Here is a 15,457-nt window from a genome sequence, read left to right on the forward strand (position 1 = left end):
GGTCGGTTTGGTAGGTTATGATAGAGTTCACCCAGCACTAAGCCCAACGGCGTGTGAAATTCACACATCAGGGTAGGGGGGGCAGATCCTTTCCCTGTGCTCTTTCTCCTGTGCTGATTACGGTTCCCAGAGAGGCTTCCCCGGGAATTGAACCTGGGCCCTCCCGGGTCAGTAGTCCAGGGGTAGAGCGTCAGGCCGGTATCTCCACCTTCACCCAATCTGTGTGGTCTTTCAGTTACCAGGCTATTCTGAGAAACCTCAAGTGGCACAGGGAAATGAGCGTCCCCAAACCTGATGCTGGAATTTCACACATCATATTCTTGCGAAAAGAGCTCCTCCCTCAAAGTGATCAAGTCAGTCAGCTAGCTTGCTCTGATTTTACAGCAAACTACTCATGAAAGGTATATTAGGACTGAATAACCGACTTTTGTCATTCTTGTCTGACAATATGACTTCTTCTGCCGGAAATCGCCAAACTGAGATTTTCGGTATTGAAGATGCAATCGGTTTTCTTTTTCGGGGTAAGAACAACGGTTTCTGTTCGAATACATTGATACTTGTATATTGATTAGGCGTAATCGCAATAAAAAATTTCTAAAGCATTGACCTATGAGAAAATTAATAACTCATGTCAAGGCACGTCGTCGATACAATATCGCCTAAATCGAATCCAAAGTATTTGTCGATAATTATAGACAGACAATGGATAACTTAAAGGAGGTAAAATACGGTCAGTTTAGTTAGGCGATGGAATTTCCCGATACTAATATCGTTCGGTAGGTTGGGAAAAAGAAATATAAGGACATTTCTCACGAAAAGGAACTTGAGGGGGATCGAGATGGTGCGGGGGCTAACGTACTGGCTTCCCACCCTGAGGGCGCGGGTTCAAATCCCGGCGGTGTTGAATATTTTTCAGAGGTATCTCGATCCCTACTTGAGGTGCTTAGTGGAGGCCACTTTGAGTGAGTACGCCGTCCGTCGGATGGGACGTTAAACTGCGGACCCCTTGGCGCCTTTCGTAAAGAGTAGGCTAATGCCGACGCCGGGTTTCTTTCCACCCTTCATCCTTTCCTATCCATCCCCTATGGCGCAAATGACGTTAGCTGTCGGTCGCCTCCCCTAAAAACTACTACTACTACTAGGAACTTGAGATCAATATCACTGACAGATACAGCTCATTATTAACTAATCTGTTTGCACTGATTATCACAAAACCTAATTTGATTCACTCGGAAATCAATATTTTATTCTTCATTTAAAGATTTGCTGAAATTATAAACTATCATAAAAGCTCTATATTATCCAAAATATTACTATCATTTTAAATAGAGCATACTAACTATCTGTATGAACCTTTAGTAAGGCACATTCGAGTCATTATATAAAGTACACAGTATGCCCAGTACAGTTAATTAAACAAAATACGTTCATTTAACTTCGCCCACAAATTCAGAAGTCAATTTTATAGTAAAATTTCAATCACGTCTATGCAATAATTGAATGCACTCGTATTTTTTCCAAAAGAAAAGTATTTTTTCATTTGCGAATTATTTAATGTATACCGATGATGGTCAACATCACTTTTTGGTGAAGCACATATATCGAAGCAGAGGTAGGTGTCTAACTGAATATCTAAATAACTTCGATCCAATCTCTAATAAAATGCAAAGCTCTTCACAATTTAATAAAGTAAAAATCTTCAATTCTCTCCGTTTAAGCAATTCTAACGGGCGTGAAATTTATTAAATATTATTATAAGCAGTATTCTACTGGTTAAGGTGGATGTTTTATGGACCCAGATGCTAAGAGCTGTCATAGTTCTAATCCCCGCTTAACATGGTACTTAATATTAAATCTCATTATTAAATAAACCACTTTAGAACTCCACTAACCTTCTCCGACAATTCCCTTCATTTTCCTCATTCATTTCCTCCATCTGGTCCACTTGTCCAACATCATGCCCTCTATCAGCGTTTCAGTACTTCCTGCATCCACTCGTCCTGCCTTTTCGAAATTCTGCCAATAATCTTTTCACTTTGTGCCTCGCACTTTTCCGTTTGCTCTCCTTTCCGCTCGTATTATTTTTTCCATTCTTATCCACATCAACACCTCATGAAGAGCCTCCAATAATAGCTTCTCCTCTTGCCGCAATTGACAACTTTTCCAGCCATACAAAACTACGTTCATATTGAAGTCTTCCCCGATCTCTCCTTTGCATCCTTATTCCTAGTTTTTCTCAACATTTATCTTCTTCCTCCTTGTTAAAGCTTCCTTACCCGACGAAATTCTTGTTTAATGTCCAGCCATGTGATGATACTACGCAAAATACCACCTCCAAAACTTACTGTTAAATAAATAAAGTGCTCAACCTATCCTAATTCGTGCCCTCCGACTTCGATGTTTAACTTATCCTACCTATTTCTCGAGAATTAATTAGTATGAATTTCCAATGAGTAATTCCGATCCCTTACCTATGAAAATGGTTCTGTAATACGCTAAATAATGATAAAAATTCATTTGATGACAAGCTAATTAAGTCTTGATCATCCACAAATTTAGCAGATTTTATGAGTTTCCCCACCGGCACTAATTTCAACCGCCAGCCCTTCTCATACCTCTCTGGCCATTCCCTACGAATGTACACTGACTAGCACGGGTGATAATGAACAGCTCCGTCTTAATCCACAGGCCATAATTGGACGTCATGCCGATCCACCCGATACCCGCAACCAATGGAGTCTGAGACATGCACAGATTTTGGATAGGCTGCCTTCAGTGTACTCCTATGTATAACCTGTATGAAGCAATACTTTTTAAACGTAAAAATTGTTAAAATATAATACACTGTTAGACAAAAAACTTCATTTTTAGGTAAACAAGAAGGAACGAAAAAGGTTTTGAGAGGCCAGTTAGCTGTAACCAAAACACATCCCAAAATTATCAATCCTAAAAAAATAAATAATTAGATTAAGTAATGAATTTAAACATCCAATGTGCATATTCACCGCGCACATTAAAAAATATTAATTGCCAAAATATAGCTGCGATTTACCTACAACCACACTGATAAGTAATTTGCTAATTGATTGGATTCACGAACAATTAATTACATTAATTGTCACAGAAGAGCAATAGTGGAATAATTGAAAAGAGTTAGAATTCGTAACGAGCAGGAATTTATTTTAGCAAAATATGCATTTATTTATTTAGCATTGTTTTAGCATTTATTGTTTTATTTTGCAAAATAAAACAATATTTTTGTTACATGCATGCGACGCGCCCTTTCTAGGAAAATGTTATTTTTACACGTTTTTATTTAGTCTTTTTTAGCAATTCAAAGGAATTATCATTTAACAATATGGGAATTTATTTAAAGGTCTTATTGGTCAGCTTTCAAATTTGACTTGATTCCCATCCCTTCTCCCCGCATCGCCGAATTTTCCACATCATCAGCAATAAGGGTCTCTAATTCTGGGGTAGCGTTGGAGGATCGAATGTCGCCAAGAAGTTGGAGTTGAGTACTCGTATTTCAGTTGGAAAGGCATGTCATAAGAGAATGCTTCAGTAAAGATCAAAGAGAGAGTGAACCTAAAAATTCAAAAAAATACTTTAAAGTACTTCTTAGAGGAAAAGTTTAATTTAAAAACGAATTTAAAACTAGAAAATGGGTGCTCCTACATTGACCAAAAATATTAATACGAGTAACACCATTGGCTTACATTGATCTTATTTTAAAGTAATTTTTAACATTGAAATTTGATTAAATGAAGTGCTCGCACTTCAACCGTTAGCGACGCGCCTATTAAAATGTTTTGACTACTGGAGAAAAATCTAATCTCTCTTTTTTGTAGTAAACTTAGAAATGAAAGCGATGATTTTTTCAAGTTATTTTAAATACGCATTAATTCGCGGATTACAACATATTTGTGGACATCAGGGTTACTATGGAAATCCACTCCACTCCCAAGGAGTAAACTGAATGAAAGACATGACCGCGTACTATTCATGCCACAACACCATGCGATCATTATCAAAGGGTTACTAGTCGCAAATGATTGTCGCGGCATATTGGCAGGTGACTCGTCAAATCAATTGGCTTGTTTACTGGTTAGAACCTGTGAGTGCTGCTCTCAATCAGAAAGAGTGCGAGGGGGGTGTAGAGAGGGGAGGAAGGAGAGAAGTAGGAGAAGAAATATCCTGGCCGGTCGAACCACCGCCGTCGTGTGGCAAATATATCGTCCTTGAATGAGAAGCGATTGCTCACCGTTTAGAGGGATGAGAATCCATCCACTTCTATGTACACATCCCTACCGAGCGGTCAAATTAGTGTCTTAACCAACATTTCCATGACTCATGAGCCTCCTAGTATAAAATGGTAGCGGCATTCATCAAGCGTCCAGAGTATTTTCCCCTCTCAGTGGTTAAGGAAGATCAACGAAAATGAAGGTCTGCTCAATGCTGGTAAGTAAGAAGGGCCCCTGGCTATCATCATCCATTGCGAATCTGATTTTGCTTGGTGTGGATCTTTTGTTCCCCGATCAACGGATGGATGCCAACATAACTACTGTCCATGTACGTCTTTCGACAGGTATTTTGCGGGGTCCTCCTGGCAGCTGTCATCTCAGCTAGATCCCATCCCACTGGAGATGTGACCACCGCTAAATCCACGTCGGTGACTTCTAAGGATGAAACAAGGTGTGTTACCTTGGCGTTGGCGATCTTAGACGAAACTTAATGATAAAGGCATTTTGAAAGTTCTCATCGAACCATATGGCACTTAATGTATCGACAATCAAGAGAAAACACCGCCTTAAAAATTTGAGAGAATGTAGCAATCGCGTGATTGTTAAGTTCTATCTTGACTTTTAGGACCCTCAGAACTCAAGAAATCGCAGTTGTTTAACTACTGATTAATAGTCATCATATGGCGGAATTCATCATATTTAAACCCGTCTGATATCGCTCAACAAAATTTGCCTTTTATTCATCGGATATCGGCTTTGAATTTTAAAATCAGTCTGTAATAGCAACCATTTACCCTAATGCCACAATGTTCGGAACATTAATGGGGGCCGTAGTTCCAATAACGATGAATGAGCTTGAAAGTTAAACCGCCCATTATCCGTGTTATCAGTTGACACTTAAGACGTTGATTTAAATCTTCAGTTAACTTATGATATACGTCATATATCGAAAAAATATCTTATCATTCTGCCATTGAATTAAAACTTCGGTAGTTTAACTAAGTTTCAATGCTAGGAGTCAAAATGATTGTTTCATTCAAAGATGACTATTTTATTCAAAATAACAAATCTCAATCGAAAAGAAACTGCTTTCGTATTTTTGAGGGCCAGTAAAAAAAATAGAAAATTCACAAGATTTTTCAGCATACTTAAACGATGAACATAGGAATCTGTTTCTGCAAGCAAATATTTTGATTTCCATCGTTGGTTCTATATCCCACAGCTTTATTTTTAAGTTGTGAAGTTTAAATGGCACCTTTGTTCACGGGAGAAGACGAGAAAATCCAGACCACGGCTATGTATTTTAAATCAACTTCCTCGTGTCTTTAAGAAAACACATCGCAAGGCCCGTAAATTCAGCGAGAAAGGTTATACAACTGTCAACTGAAAATTCAAAAGTTATGATAAGTTGATCGGAATCAGGTATGTTTTGCATTGCTCTAACATCCACCGTCTACATGTTTCTTTTTAGCGCTGCCCCGGTGCCGCAAACCGTGTCGCCGCTGTCGGCCAGCGCATCGGCTCCCTCCGGCACCAAGGTGTTTCCGTGAGTTATTTTTCTGATTTTTTTTCATTTTTTGTCTAAAATTCCCTTCGCTTCGCAGTTTTAACGCCTAAGTATTAATTCGTACGCTTCGAACGGGGGTAACTTGTGAACGGTAATTGAGACAAAATGTCGAGTCTCGGGGATGATGAACGCTGAATAAATCCTGCAATTAGCCTACCCTGAACGAGATGCGCAGGTCCACGTGGTACGCAGATCAAAGTCCAACCCAACGAACGCCGCAAATGAACATGTGAAGTGTTCTTTCCGCGCGGCACAAAGCCGCCACCGCCATACCAACCTCTGAAAAATCGGATTACTTGAATATCTGGAGGGAATATGCAAAAATGAAGACAATTTAGCGAACTAAATTCAAACGAAATGGCAGTTAATACGAAACTACGATACGGTAATGTATACTGTATTTAGTACGGGTTAATACGACACGATGGATATTTTAGTATCAGGGATAGTTTTGAGGAGAACACTGTGGAAGTTTTCTCTCTCTCTCTCGGGCATGCACCTGAGACCACTGGTTAAAGGAGTTCACGATTCATGCTGTGTTTTACCCATATAATACGTGATGTATTTTCCCTGAATCTCAATATGGAGTATGACTAGCCAAGAAAATTTTTCCCAATACCAAAATCTTAAATGGAAACATAATTCCCATCGCTCAGTTTATTTTTTCATCAACTACAAAGGGCAAAGAGAAAAGTCTAAGAATGGGACAATAACATGGTCAATAATGAGTATGGAAGGATATTTTTACCTAGGCGCCTAACGACACTAGGAGTAAAGCAGTGCTGATATCGCGTCTTTTTCCACCGTCCACATCCTTCCATGTTTCTCTCGTTCTCCAGTTTTGCACTAAAAAGTGAGGATGACCACAGACGTTCCGGAAGTCGAGGTTTTTGGCACTCTGCAAGATAGGGGAAGAAAGCATTGACTAAAATGAATTTTGATTCATGTTCACTAATATATTGTTATAACAACCCAGTTGCAATAAAACGAAGTCATCATCAGGAGTAACACTGCTACACCCATTGTTATAAAGGGTGTTTGGACAGATGGGAGGTAACGGAATTGCTAACGGGGGTGGGGAAAAGAGGCAATACCGATGGAGGAGTACAAAGAACGTCGAGGTGGTGTTTCGTTGGTTATTGTTCTGCATACTTCAAACAATATTTCAAAGTTCGTTTGTTATTTGTGGATATTGTTTATAAGTAATGTCAATCCGAAGGAAGGTTTCCTAGATTATTGGAGGGCATTGCTTCAAGGTTTGATCAGATGGCGATGTTTATTTATTTATTTAACGACTTCACTGGGGCAAGATTTACAAGTTCTTTTTTCCACCTAACCCCTAAACAAACATTAAAGACAATCAAAAACTACCATCCCCATAGTGGATTAAAACCCACCACGGCGGAAATCAAACCCGCGACCTCTTAGTTGGCACGCGAGGGCGTTGCCCTACCGCCACCGGGGACGGCATGTTGAGGGAAGGGTGGAGCCGAGGGGAGTGGAGAAGTTTTTCTAATGATTCAATGGCATGTTAAGCAGAGGGGAACCTACCAAGGGCAACAGAATCACAACTTCTATATCTCTTCATCTATATGAAAAAATAATGTTTCACCTTAAGTCATTGGTGGCGGTTACAGTGGGAGAATCGTGAATACTGAATTAAACGGCGCCATTAAGGTCGCGCATGAAGCAGCTCGGATGCGTCGCTCCGCCGTCATCGGTTGTCCACGACGCCAACCAAAATTTCAAACAGCATTATAATCCATGAAAACTATTTGGAAGTCCATCAAGAGAATATGCCGAACGTTACCTGACGGACTGTAGGATGTAGTTACAGGAGACTGTAGGATGAAGATGTGGGGATGAATTTTCCCACCTTTAGAAGGGATGATGATGGGAGCCGGGAGACAGGTATATCTTGGCAAGGAGCAGATTGAGACGATTCTCTCTCATTAGAGAGTCGGTCTATCAATGAAACAGAGAGTGAAAGGCGAAAAGCAGATTAGGGAAGTTTCTAAGACAACGGGACGTTAGGTTAAATAATAGGTACCCGCAAAATTCGCAATCACGCCAAACCGAGTGAACGCTTTGTCATCGACAAAAGCATTATTCTATAAGTTCTATGATAGATTCCAACTAATTGAAAAAACCCTTCACCATAATTCAATAAAAAGTGCGGGAAAAGTGAAGTTGACGAAGAAAACAAGCGAAGAAGTTCTAGGCATGGTAGGGGAGGATAGATGATTGTTGAGAGAAATTAAAAAACGACAGGAAAAGTGGAATGTTGAAGGCTGATGGAGGGAGAAATTAGATACGTGAGCTATAGCCAGGTAGATAATATGCGTTTTGGATAAAATTATGGCAATCAGAACGTCATGTTGTAGGGTAGAATCGGGGAGGAAGCGAGTATTCCAGGGTTATTCCCACTCCTACTCGGGTGCCTTTTAGAAGGCACTTAAGCCCTAATATTTCGCCCACTGGATTGGAGATTAAGCGGTAAACCAGCTGGCGTGTTCCGTCAGAATTCGGTCATAGCTGATGCCGAGTTTCACTCCACCCTTCCTACGTCCCTTAAAACTTCGTCAACTTTCCCAGCTGTCCTTAGAGTGCAAATGGCCTCAGAACTCGGTTGTTCTCCATTGAACATATTACTCATCATCATCCTCATGGGTTGATTAGAATTGGCTGGTACCAGCTCTCATAGCCCACTCAAACAAAATGGGACTTTAGGTCCACAGTTTAATGCCCCATCCGACGGACGGCGTGCTTGACGCGCTCTCCACACAGCACCATAAGTAAGGATCGGGCTGGCACTGAAAACTGATGCCACCTCGGGGTGGGAAACCAATACTAGTTACCGCACCAACCCTATTCTATCTCGTTTCTCACTTAACGTTTTACGCTTTTCGCTTCGCAGGCCTGGATCCATAGACTCGTCGGAATCCGAATCAAAGGAAAGCGATGAGCGGAAGTCATCTACCACCGCCAAGAGCTTGTTCAGGTGAGCACATCAGGCCCTAGTATCCCGGGACTCTTTTGATTTGTCTCTGCCTACCTTGGGAGGCGTGCCTATTAAAGTCCACGATTTCACGTAGCTGCGACCCTTTCATGTGCATATCCCTCTACAGGAGGCAAGCCGACGACCAGTCGGAAGAGGACAGCGACGACGATGACGACGAAGATTCGGAGGGAGATGACCACCCTGACGGAGACAACGCCAGGTCCAGGTGAGTTTCAGAGGATAGCCCGAGTAAAATGGCTTCCGACATCTCACAACCGACCTTGCTATAATGGACGGCGCACGCACTCGCCAATCGATAACCACGGCATTCTATACCTCACACAAACAATAATCCCACAAGAAACGCCAAAGCACTGTACGCTCGCATTGTCAGTTACGGACAATGGTCTAATGGACGTATACGTGAATACCAATAAAAACATATACGACTTTTTATATACCTTTAAAAAAAGACATTAAAAAGCAAAATATTTCAGGATATTTTGAAGTTACTTAATTCCGTTTCAAACCAGTCTTGAGTAGGATTAGTTGCACAGTTGCGCTTTAACTTGTAAAAACGCACGTTTATGAATGCCTACTGCATTGTAAATTAAACAGAATCCATACTAATACTTGGGCCCAGCCACACTTACTAAGGAAAGCACAAACAAGAATGGTATTACGCATGCAAGCAACACGGTAATACAATATCAGACGTGCCATTAAGCAACCAGCATAAACCAGCATTATAATATTTTAATATCTTTATAATAGTAATAATTTAATATATATATATATATATATATATATATATATATATATATATATATATATTATAAATGGAGAAACTATTGCAAAATAGAAGAGACGAATTTTCTCAAATTCTATTTCGTTCATCTACAAAAAAAGGAAGTTTGTACTTGAACAACGATCATATTCGAAATTCGAGTTACCGGGATGATGACAATTTCATAAGCGCAGATTTGTTAAATCATGTCAGTTATCTCGAGAGATCATCGATTGACGAGGCTATTTGAATCATTTTGAACTCATGGAGAACGATTAGAAAATAAGATGAAGAGTGTGATAGGTGAGAATAAATTTATTCTCCTATTTCATCGAATTCGTCGAGGGACCGCTTTGCCCAACACCACCATTCTTGTCAAAAATGAACTCATAAAATGCCATAAACACAATCTGAAACGGCATATATACCCAAAAAAAATAATCACGAACACAAAAATGTCGACAATGGGCATATTAAATCACAGACGGGAAACTGCGCTATTTTCTAAAAACCGAAAACACTAGAATCCCATAGTTAAACTCATTGCTTCAGATTCACCAACCACAAAATCATGAGGACCGTTATTTCAGTAATTCATCCTCCCGCCTATGAGCTCGTCCATTACCTTACAAAAGAAATCCTGGGGTCGGAAGAAACAGAGTCATAAACAGTAAAATCTCATAGCACTTACACACCCTCCCGACAAAATCTTTCACTCAAAGTAATTAAAATCCAGCATGCCCTCAAAAACAGGGGCTGCAGGAAAACATATTGGCTCACGGATTTCTTATCTTCTCCATCTAAATCTACATAATACCCCGCAAGCCGCCGCAAGGGCGTGTGGCGGGGGGTGTTAGGTCACCAACTGTAAAAAGGTATAATACCACATGCAAAACAACAACATGGAAAATTACACCCACAGCAGCGCACACACGTATGCAAAAATCCCTTCATCCAACACTCATGCAAACACATATACCGCAAACAAACAAAAAACTGCACCCCAGGATGCAGCACGAAAGCCATCCAACAACGCGCAAGCCAGGACACAACAAGGAATAATACGAAACTCCACCACCACATGAACATGCAACACAAAACACTCTACCCCCCGAGGAGACTGTGAAAGGCAGGGAATGCAACCCAACGTTGCAGGTAGCAGGATCTTTCTTCCTTTTCAGCTACTAGTTCGTACATTACATTTTCATCTTCACGTACACCCAGTAATCGAGCACTCTTCGAATTATAGTGCAAAATAACACAAAATTTGAAATAATCCGCGAATGACACACAGCAGGTCTCACCCACTGTTCAAGATTCTGGGCGTTTATGCGGGTTGACCCTTTCATTTCATCAACGTTAGGGAAGTCTACTATAGCTATTCCAAACATGAAGAAATTTCTATTCGTGATTTCATTCTCATAATTACATACCGCCTCGGCGGCCCTTAGGGATCAATGGGCCCTTTGCAGAAAAATTAGCCCCTCCCTTAAAATTGCACTTCCCTAGTACTATCATTCCTTCAAGCATAACTCATAGAAAAAAATAATTCGGCAAATGAGGTAATGATTTTAAGGAAAGTACTCATTCACTCACCATGTAGCTAAAAGTACAAGGTTGAAATAGAGCGTAGTCCAGCGTGTTTTGTCGGCCTAATTACACCCATTACAGACGACCTTTTAAGGCTTTCATAAGGAGCATGGTGAATTAGCAGATGGAAAACAAGCTAAATAGAAATGGAGAGTAGGATACACCAGGAAAAAACGATCCCAGGGAATAAAAAGAGGAAGCTCGTCACATCCAACGCGATTAGTAAAAACAGAAAAAAGAAAACAATTTTGCAAAACTTGTCAAATAAATATCTTTCTAAACTTTGTCTCATCGAAATATTCGGCACACTGTGCCGAGTATCATTTCGTGAGCCCTCAGAAGTACGTAAGGATCGGTGGGAGCGGGTGCGCGTTTCACCACGCATCTGGATAAATCAAACCCGGGCGGGCGCACATAAATAATGATAAATTTATTTCAATCCGTTGGTTAGAATAAACATTAACTTTTGTCAATCATGATAGTATGTACAAATATAAAACCAATACTAGGAATACACACTTTTGAGTTGAAATAAATTATAAAGGGGATCGAGATGGTGCGGGGGCTAACGTACTGGCTTCCCACCCTGAGGGCGCGGGTTCAAATCCCGGCGGTGTTGAATATTTTTCAGAGGTATCTCGATCCCTACTTGAGGTGCTTTGTGGAGGCCACTTTGAGTGAGTGAGTACGCCGTCCGTCGGATGGGACGTTAAGCTGCGGACCTTTTGGCGCCTCTCGTAAAGAGTAGGCTAATGCCGACGCCAGGTTTCTCTCCACCCCTCATCCTTTCTTGTCCATCCCCTATGGCGCAAATGACCTTAGCTGTCGGTGGTCTCCCCTAAAAACTACTACTTCTATAAATTATAAATGAACTGGGGCCTTAAGCCATTGAGGGTCTCAGACAGGCTGTAATTGAAACATTTACTCGTCAAGAAGGTTCTCAGGTCTTTCTTGGAGCTTCAATAGGAGGAGGTATTTTATTTCAGCAGGATTTTACCATAGAGAATAGATGCTGCATTTTGGGGGCCATTTTGGCTAATGTTAAATTATAATCGATTAATTGGATACCATGTCACCTTCGTATAACATATTGTTGATACTACCAATTTTCGGAAAACAATTGGAGATATTTTCTTACGCACTAGGCACAAATAAGAATGTATAGGCAAGGGAATGGGAGTATCCCTCAATATTTCAATAACGATGGAGAGTCAGGCTTGCCATGGGTCTGTAGTGGCAGTGTGCAGATAACCTTACAATTATCTTCTGTAGAAAGAAAGCTTTTTCGAAGTAATTATCATTTCCCCAAAAAAAGTTATAGCATATGTTTAGTGCCAATTAATATCGGCGAAGTACATTAATTTGAATGTGCCGATGGAGAAAACACCCAAAAGTTCACGTAGGTTGTAAATTCCAGGAAAAATACCCTCAATGATAAAGTTGAAGTGTTGACCAATCAACATTTTCGTTTAGGTATCCTTATCCCTGAAATGAAAAGTATCCTTATAATTTAATGGAATGGGAACGTGTTAAAGCGATGTTGTTTAATGTTATCAGAAAGACGGAGATAGGAGGAGATTTATTGGTGTGGAATCGAAGGCCAACCGTCCTATCCATGTTTAGAGAAAGAGAATCAGTAGTGAATAAATGGAACATGCCTTAAATGGAATCATTATGGCAATGAAAAGCGGCTCTGTGTAGTACCAATTTTGCACTTTTCTGAAAATGAGAATATTCAGATGCAATATTTCTTTGGGCACCCCACGGGGGAGGGGGGGGCAAGCGTAAATAAGACATTAGTTGAAAGGTGTGTGGAGGAAGATTTGAACTCAAAATGATGGGCGGAGAATTGAACGGCAAACGTGCCAACCAGACCGTCGCGTCGTGGGAGAAACCACTACAGACAACAGGAATGAAGTCTTCGGTCTTTCGCGAACAAGCGGCGCTCATGAAATGATCGATGATGGTCATTGGAAATTGGAAGGACCAAAACGTAGCCGCACGGAAGCGGAACATTAGTATCGATCGATTACTACGCAGGCATTTAACCTCCTCAAACCTGCGAAATAGTACGTCTAACACCGTCTTCGATCATGCGACCATCGGTCGTTGGTCGAATTAGCGAGTGAAGGCGAGGGAGGATGGAGAGGATCTCAAATTTACACCCTCAGTGCTGGCACGACTAGCTCTTCGAAATTTCCGCTGCAAACTGCCGTAAGGGGAATGTTAGCAGAGCAGTTACTCACTCACTTCTTGACGCTAATCGAATATTCAGGATACGGCTATAAGGATATACAAGTATTTTGAGCGCTAAGCGTAGTGTTGCGCTTCGGTGACAGTCACGAATTTCCTCTGATGCGTTGAAACTTGAAGTAGCTTCGCAAAAAATCCACCTAACTCAAGACACGCATAGTTAAAATATGCTAAAATATTTATTAAGGTTTGTCGTCCTTCACATTTCATCTAGCGTATAGGACATTACCGATGACGACAGGACTAACATAGAAAGTGTATTAAAGCTCTATTACATTTCCTTTCTCAGAATTTAAGCTTTTTACAAGTACTCAAAACAAATTTACCAGCACCAGTTCCAAAATGTGACTGATTTCGACGAGTTTTTCACTACTGAGAACCACCCCGAACAATGAATGCAACTCTCATTAGAGTGTCAGATATCAAGTCATTCTAATATGAAGGATTTTCTTACCATTGGCACTGCCACTTCATTGAATATACAAATAAATCTTATGTATAGTATATTAATTCGTCCTTCATTTATGTAATGAGAGATTAAAAATTCACTTCATGAGTTTGCAATTGTTTTCAGACGACAACTCAACTACAGTCAATCAGAGTTGCCAGGAAGTCAAGGAGAAGCATCAAAAGATCAAAAGAAAGATGACCAATCATCATATCCTGAAAAGATTCCACCAATTGGTCAGTGTCCTATCTCCATTATTAATTAATTGAGAACCCAACTCTTATAATCAAAGTAGATAATATAAGATGATGGAAATTTCATTATTACGAGGGAAAAAAATTAAAATTACACCCCTATTATATTTATAATATAATATGAATAGATTTAAAATACGTACTCCTAATAATGAAATTTTGTTATTACAGCTACACAGCCCAGATATGAGAATTAATGACAAAGAAAGTCTAACAAAATGAGGAACACAGACAATATAAGGAAACAAAAAGAATACCTTTGGAAGTAAGTACATAAGTACCAATTTTTCTTGACAGCTGATGTGTATCTATACTTGGTCATTTCTGTAAGAATTAATTTGAACTGTGGTATGACAAAATTGAATCATATGTTAACTCAAATCATATTCTTCAACCAATTAAAGTCTTTATTTCTTCTGTAAATATTTCAAAAGAGGTAACTTAATCACTGTAGTAATTAATATATTACTCGATCTTAAACAAATTTTACTAATCACTCTCTTGATGCCAAATAAAAAATTATATTTTAAATTTTACAGATTTCCAGGTGGATTCCATGTATCAAAGCTGAAAACTTCTGCTAATGACTTAAATCTTATAATCTGCACTCAAACTATGTATTTCCTTAAAATATTATTGCAATTAAATTTTATACGATATTGTATCAGCAATAAATACTTGAAATTATTTACCCTGTAAAAAAATTAATTTTGAAACAAATAAGGAGCAAAAAAAACTGCAAAGTATACATTAGTCCAGATTTTTGGTGCCTTATAGAGAGAGATCATTTTCACAATGTATACATCTTGGACAAAGAAAATTGACAAGTGGTTTTACATTCCTATATAACAAATCAAGACAGAAATGATATGAGCTGACATGATAAAATGTATATTTTAACATATACTAAACGCAAAAATATTCTTGAGGATGTATGTATCTAATTCAACCATGAAAGACCGGCTGAAGAACCCACTTTGAGTGTAATTATCATTATATATGATGATTTTGCAGATGAGAGTACAACTAATCTTGAACTAGGTTCTATTAAAGTAATGGAACAATTCATTCAGACATTGTAACTGAATGTAAAATATAATTTGTCTGGCCCTAATAAGGCCAAAGAACACCACTGAATTCTCCTTTATTATTTCACATCAATTAAGTTCTACATACCAGTGGTGTAGCCAGGATTAAAGGGTTGGGGGAGGGGGGGTTGCTGCATGATGAAACCGATGTTATCCAATGCAAAAACAAGCAAATCTTTCCATCAACAATATGCTCAAACTGTTCCAACTTGAAAATCCTTATTA

At 39.5% G+C, this 15,457-nt stretch overlaps 2 protein-coding genes across 2 annotated transcripts in view; one reads left to right on the top strand and one right to left on the bottom strand.

Moving 5' to 3' along the window:
* Window positions 1-15,457, bottom strand: part of LOC139692621 (uncharacterized) — a 66,094-nt gene that overhangs the window by 49,421 nt on the left and 1,216 nt on the right. The window contains exon 2 of the mRNA XM_071590914.1: window positions 6,560-6,709. Coding sequence (XP_071447015.1) covers window positions 6,560-6,632 — 73 coding nt within the window. The 5' untranslated portion in view covers window positions 6,633-6,709. The remainder of the gene's footprint in view (window positions 1-6,559; window positions 6,710-15,457) is intronic.
* On the top strand, window positions 4,331-14,831 carry LOC139692622 (nucleolin-like). The gene is made up of 8 exons (XM_071590915.1): window positions 4,331-4,461; window positions 4,589-4,695; window positions 5,716-5,790; window positions 8,729-8,812; window positions 8,940-9,038; window positions 14,017-14,126; window positions 14,316-14,409; window positions 14,684-14,831. Exons 1-7 carry the CDS (start codon window positions 4,441-4,443, stop codon window positions 14,339-14,341), a joined length of 522 nt encoding a protein of 173 aa, XP_071447016.1. The 5' UTR covers window positions 4,331-4,440; the 3' UTR covers window positions 14,342-14,409; window positions 14,684-14,831.

Source organism: Hetaerina americana, unplaced genomic scaffold (assembly GCF_022747635.1).
Source record: "Hetaerina americana unplaced genomic scaffold, ioHetAmer1.1.p SCAF_4, whole genome shotgun sequence".
In the NCBI taxonomy this organism is placed as follows: Eukaryota; Metazoa; Arthropoda; class Insecta; order Odonata; family Calopterygidae; genus Hetaerina; species Hetaerina americana.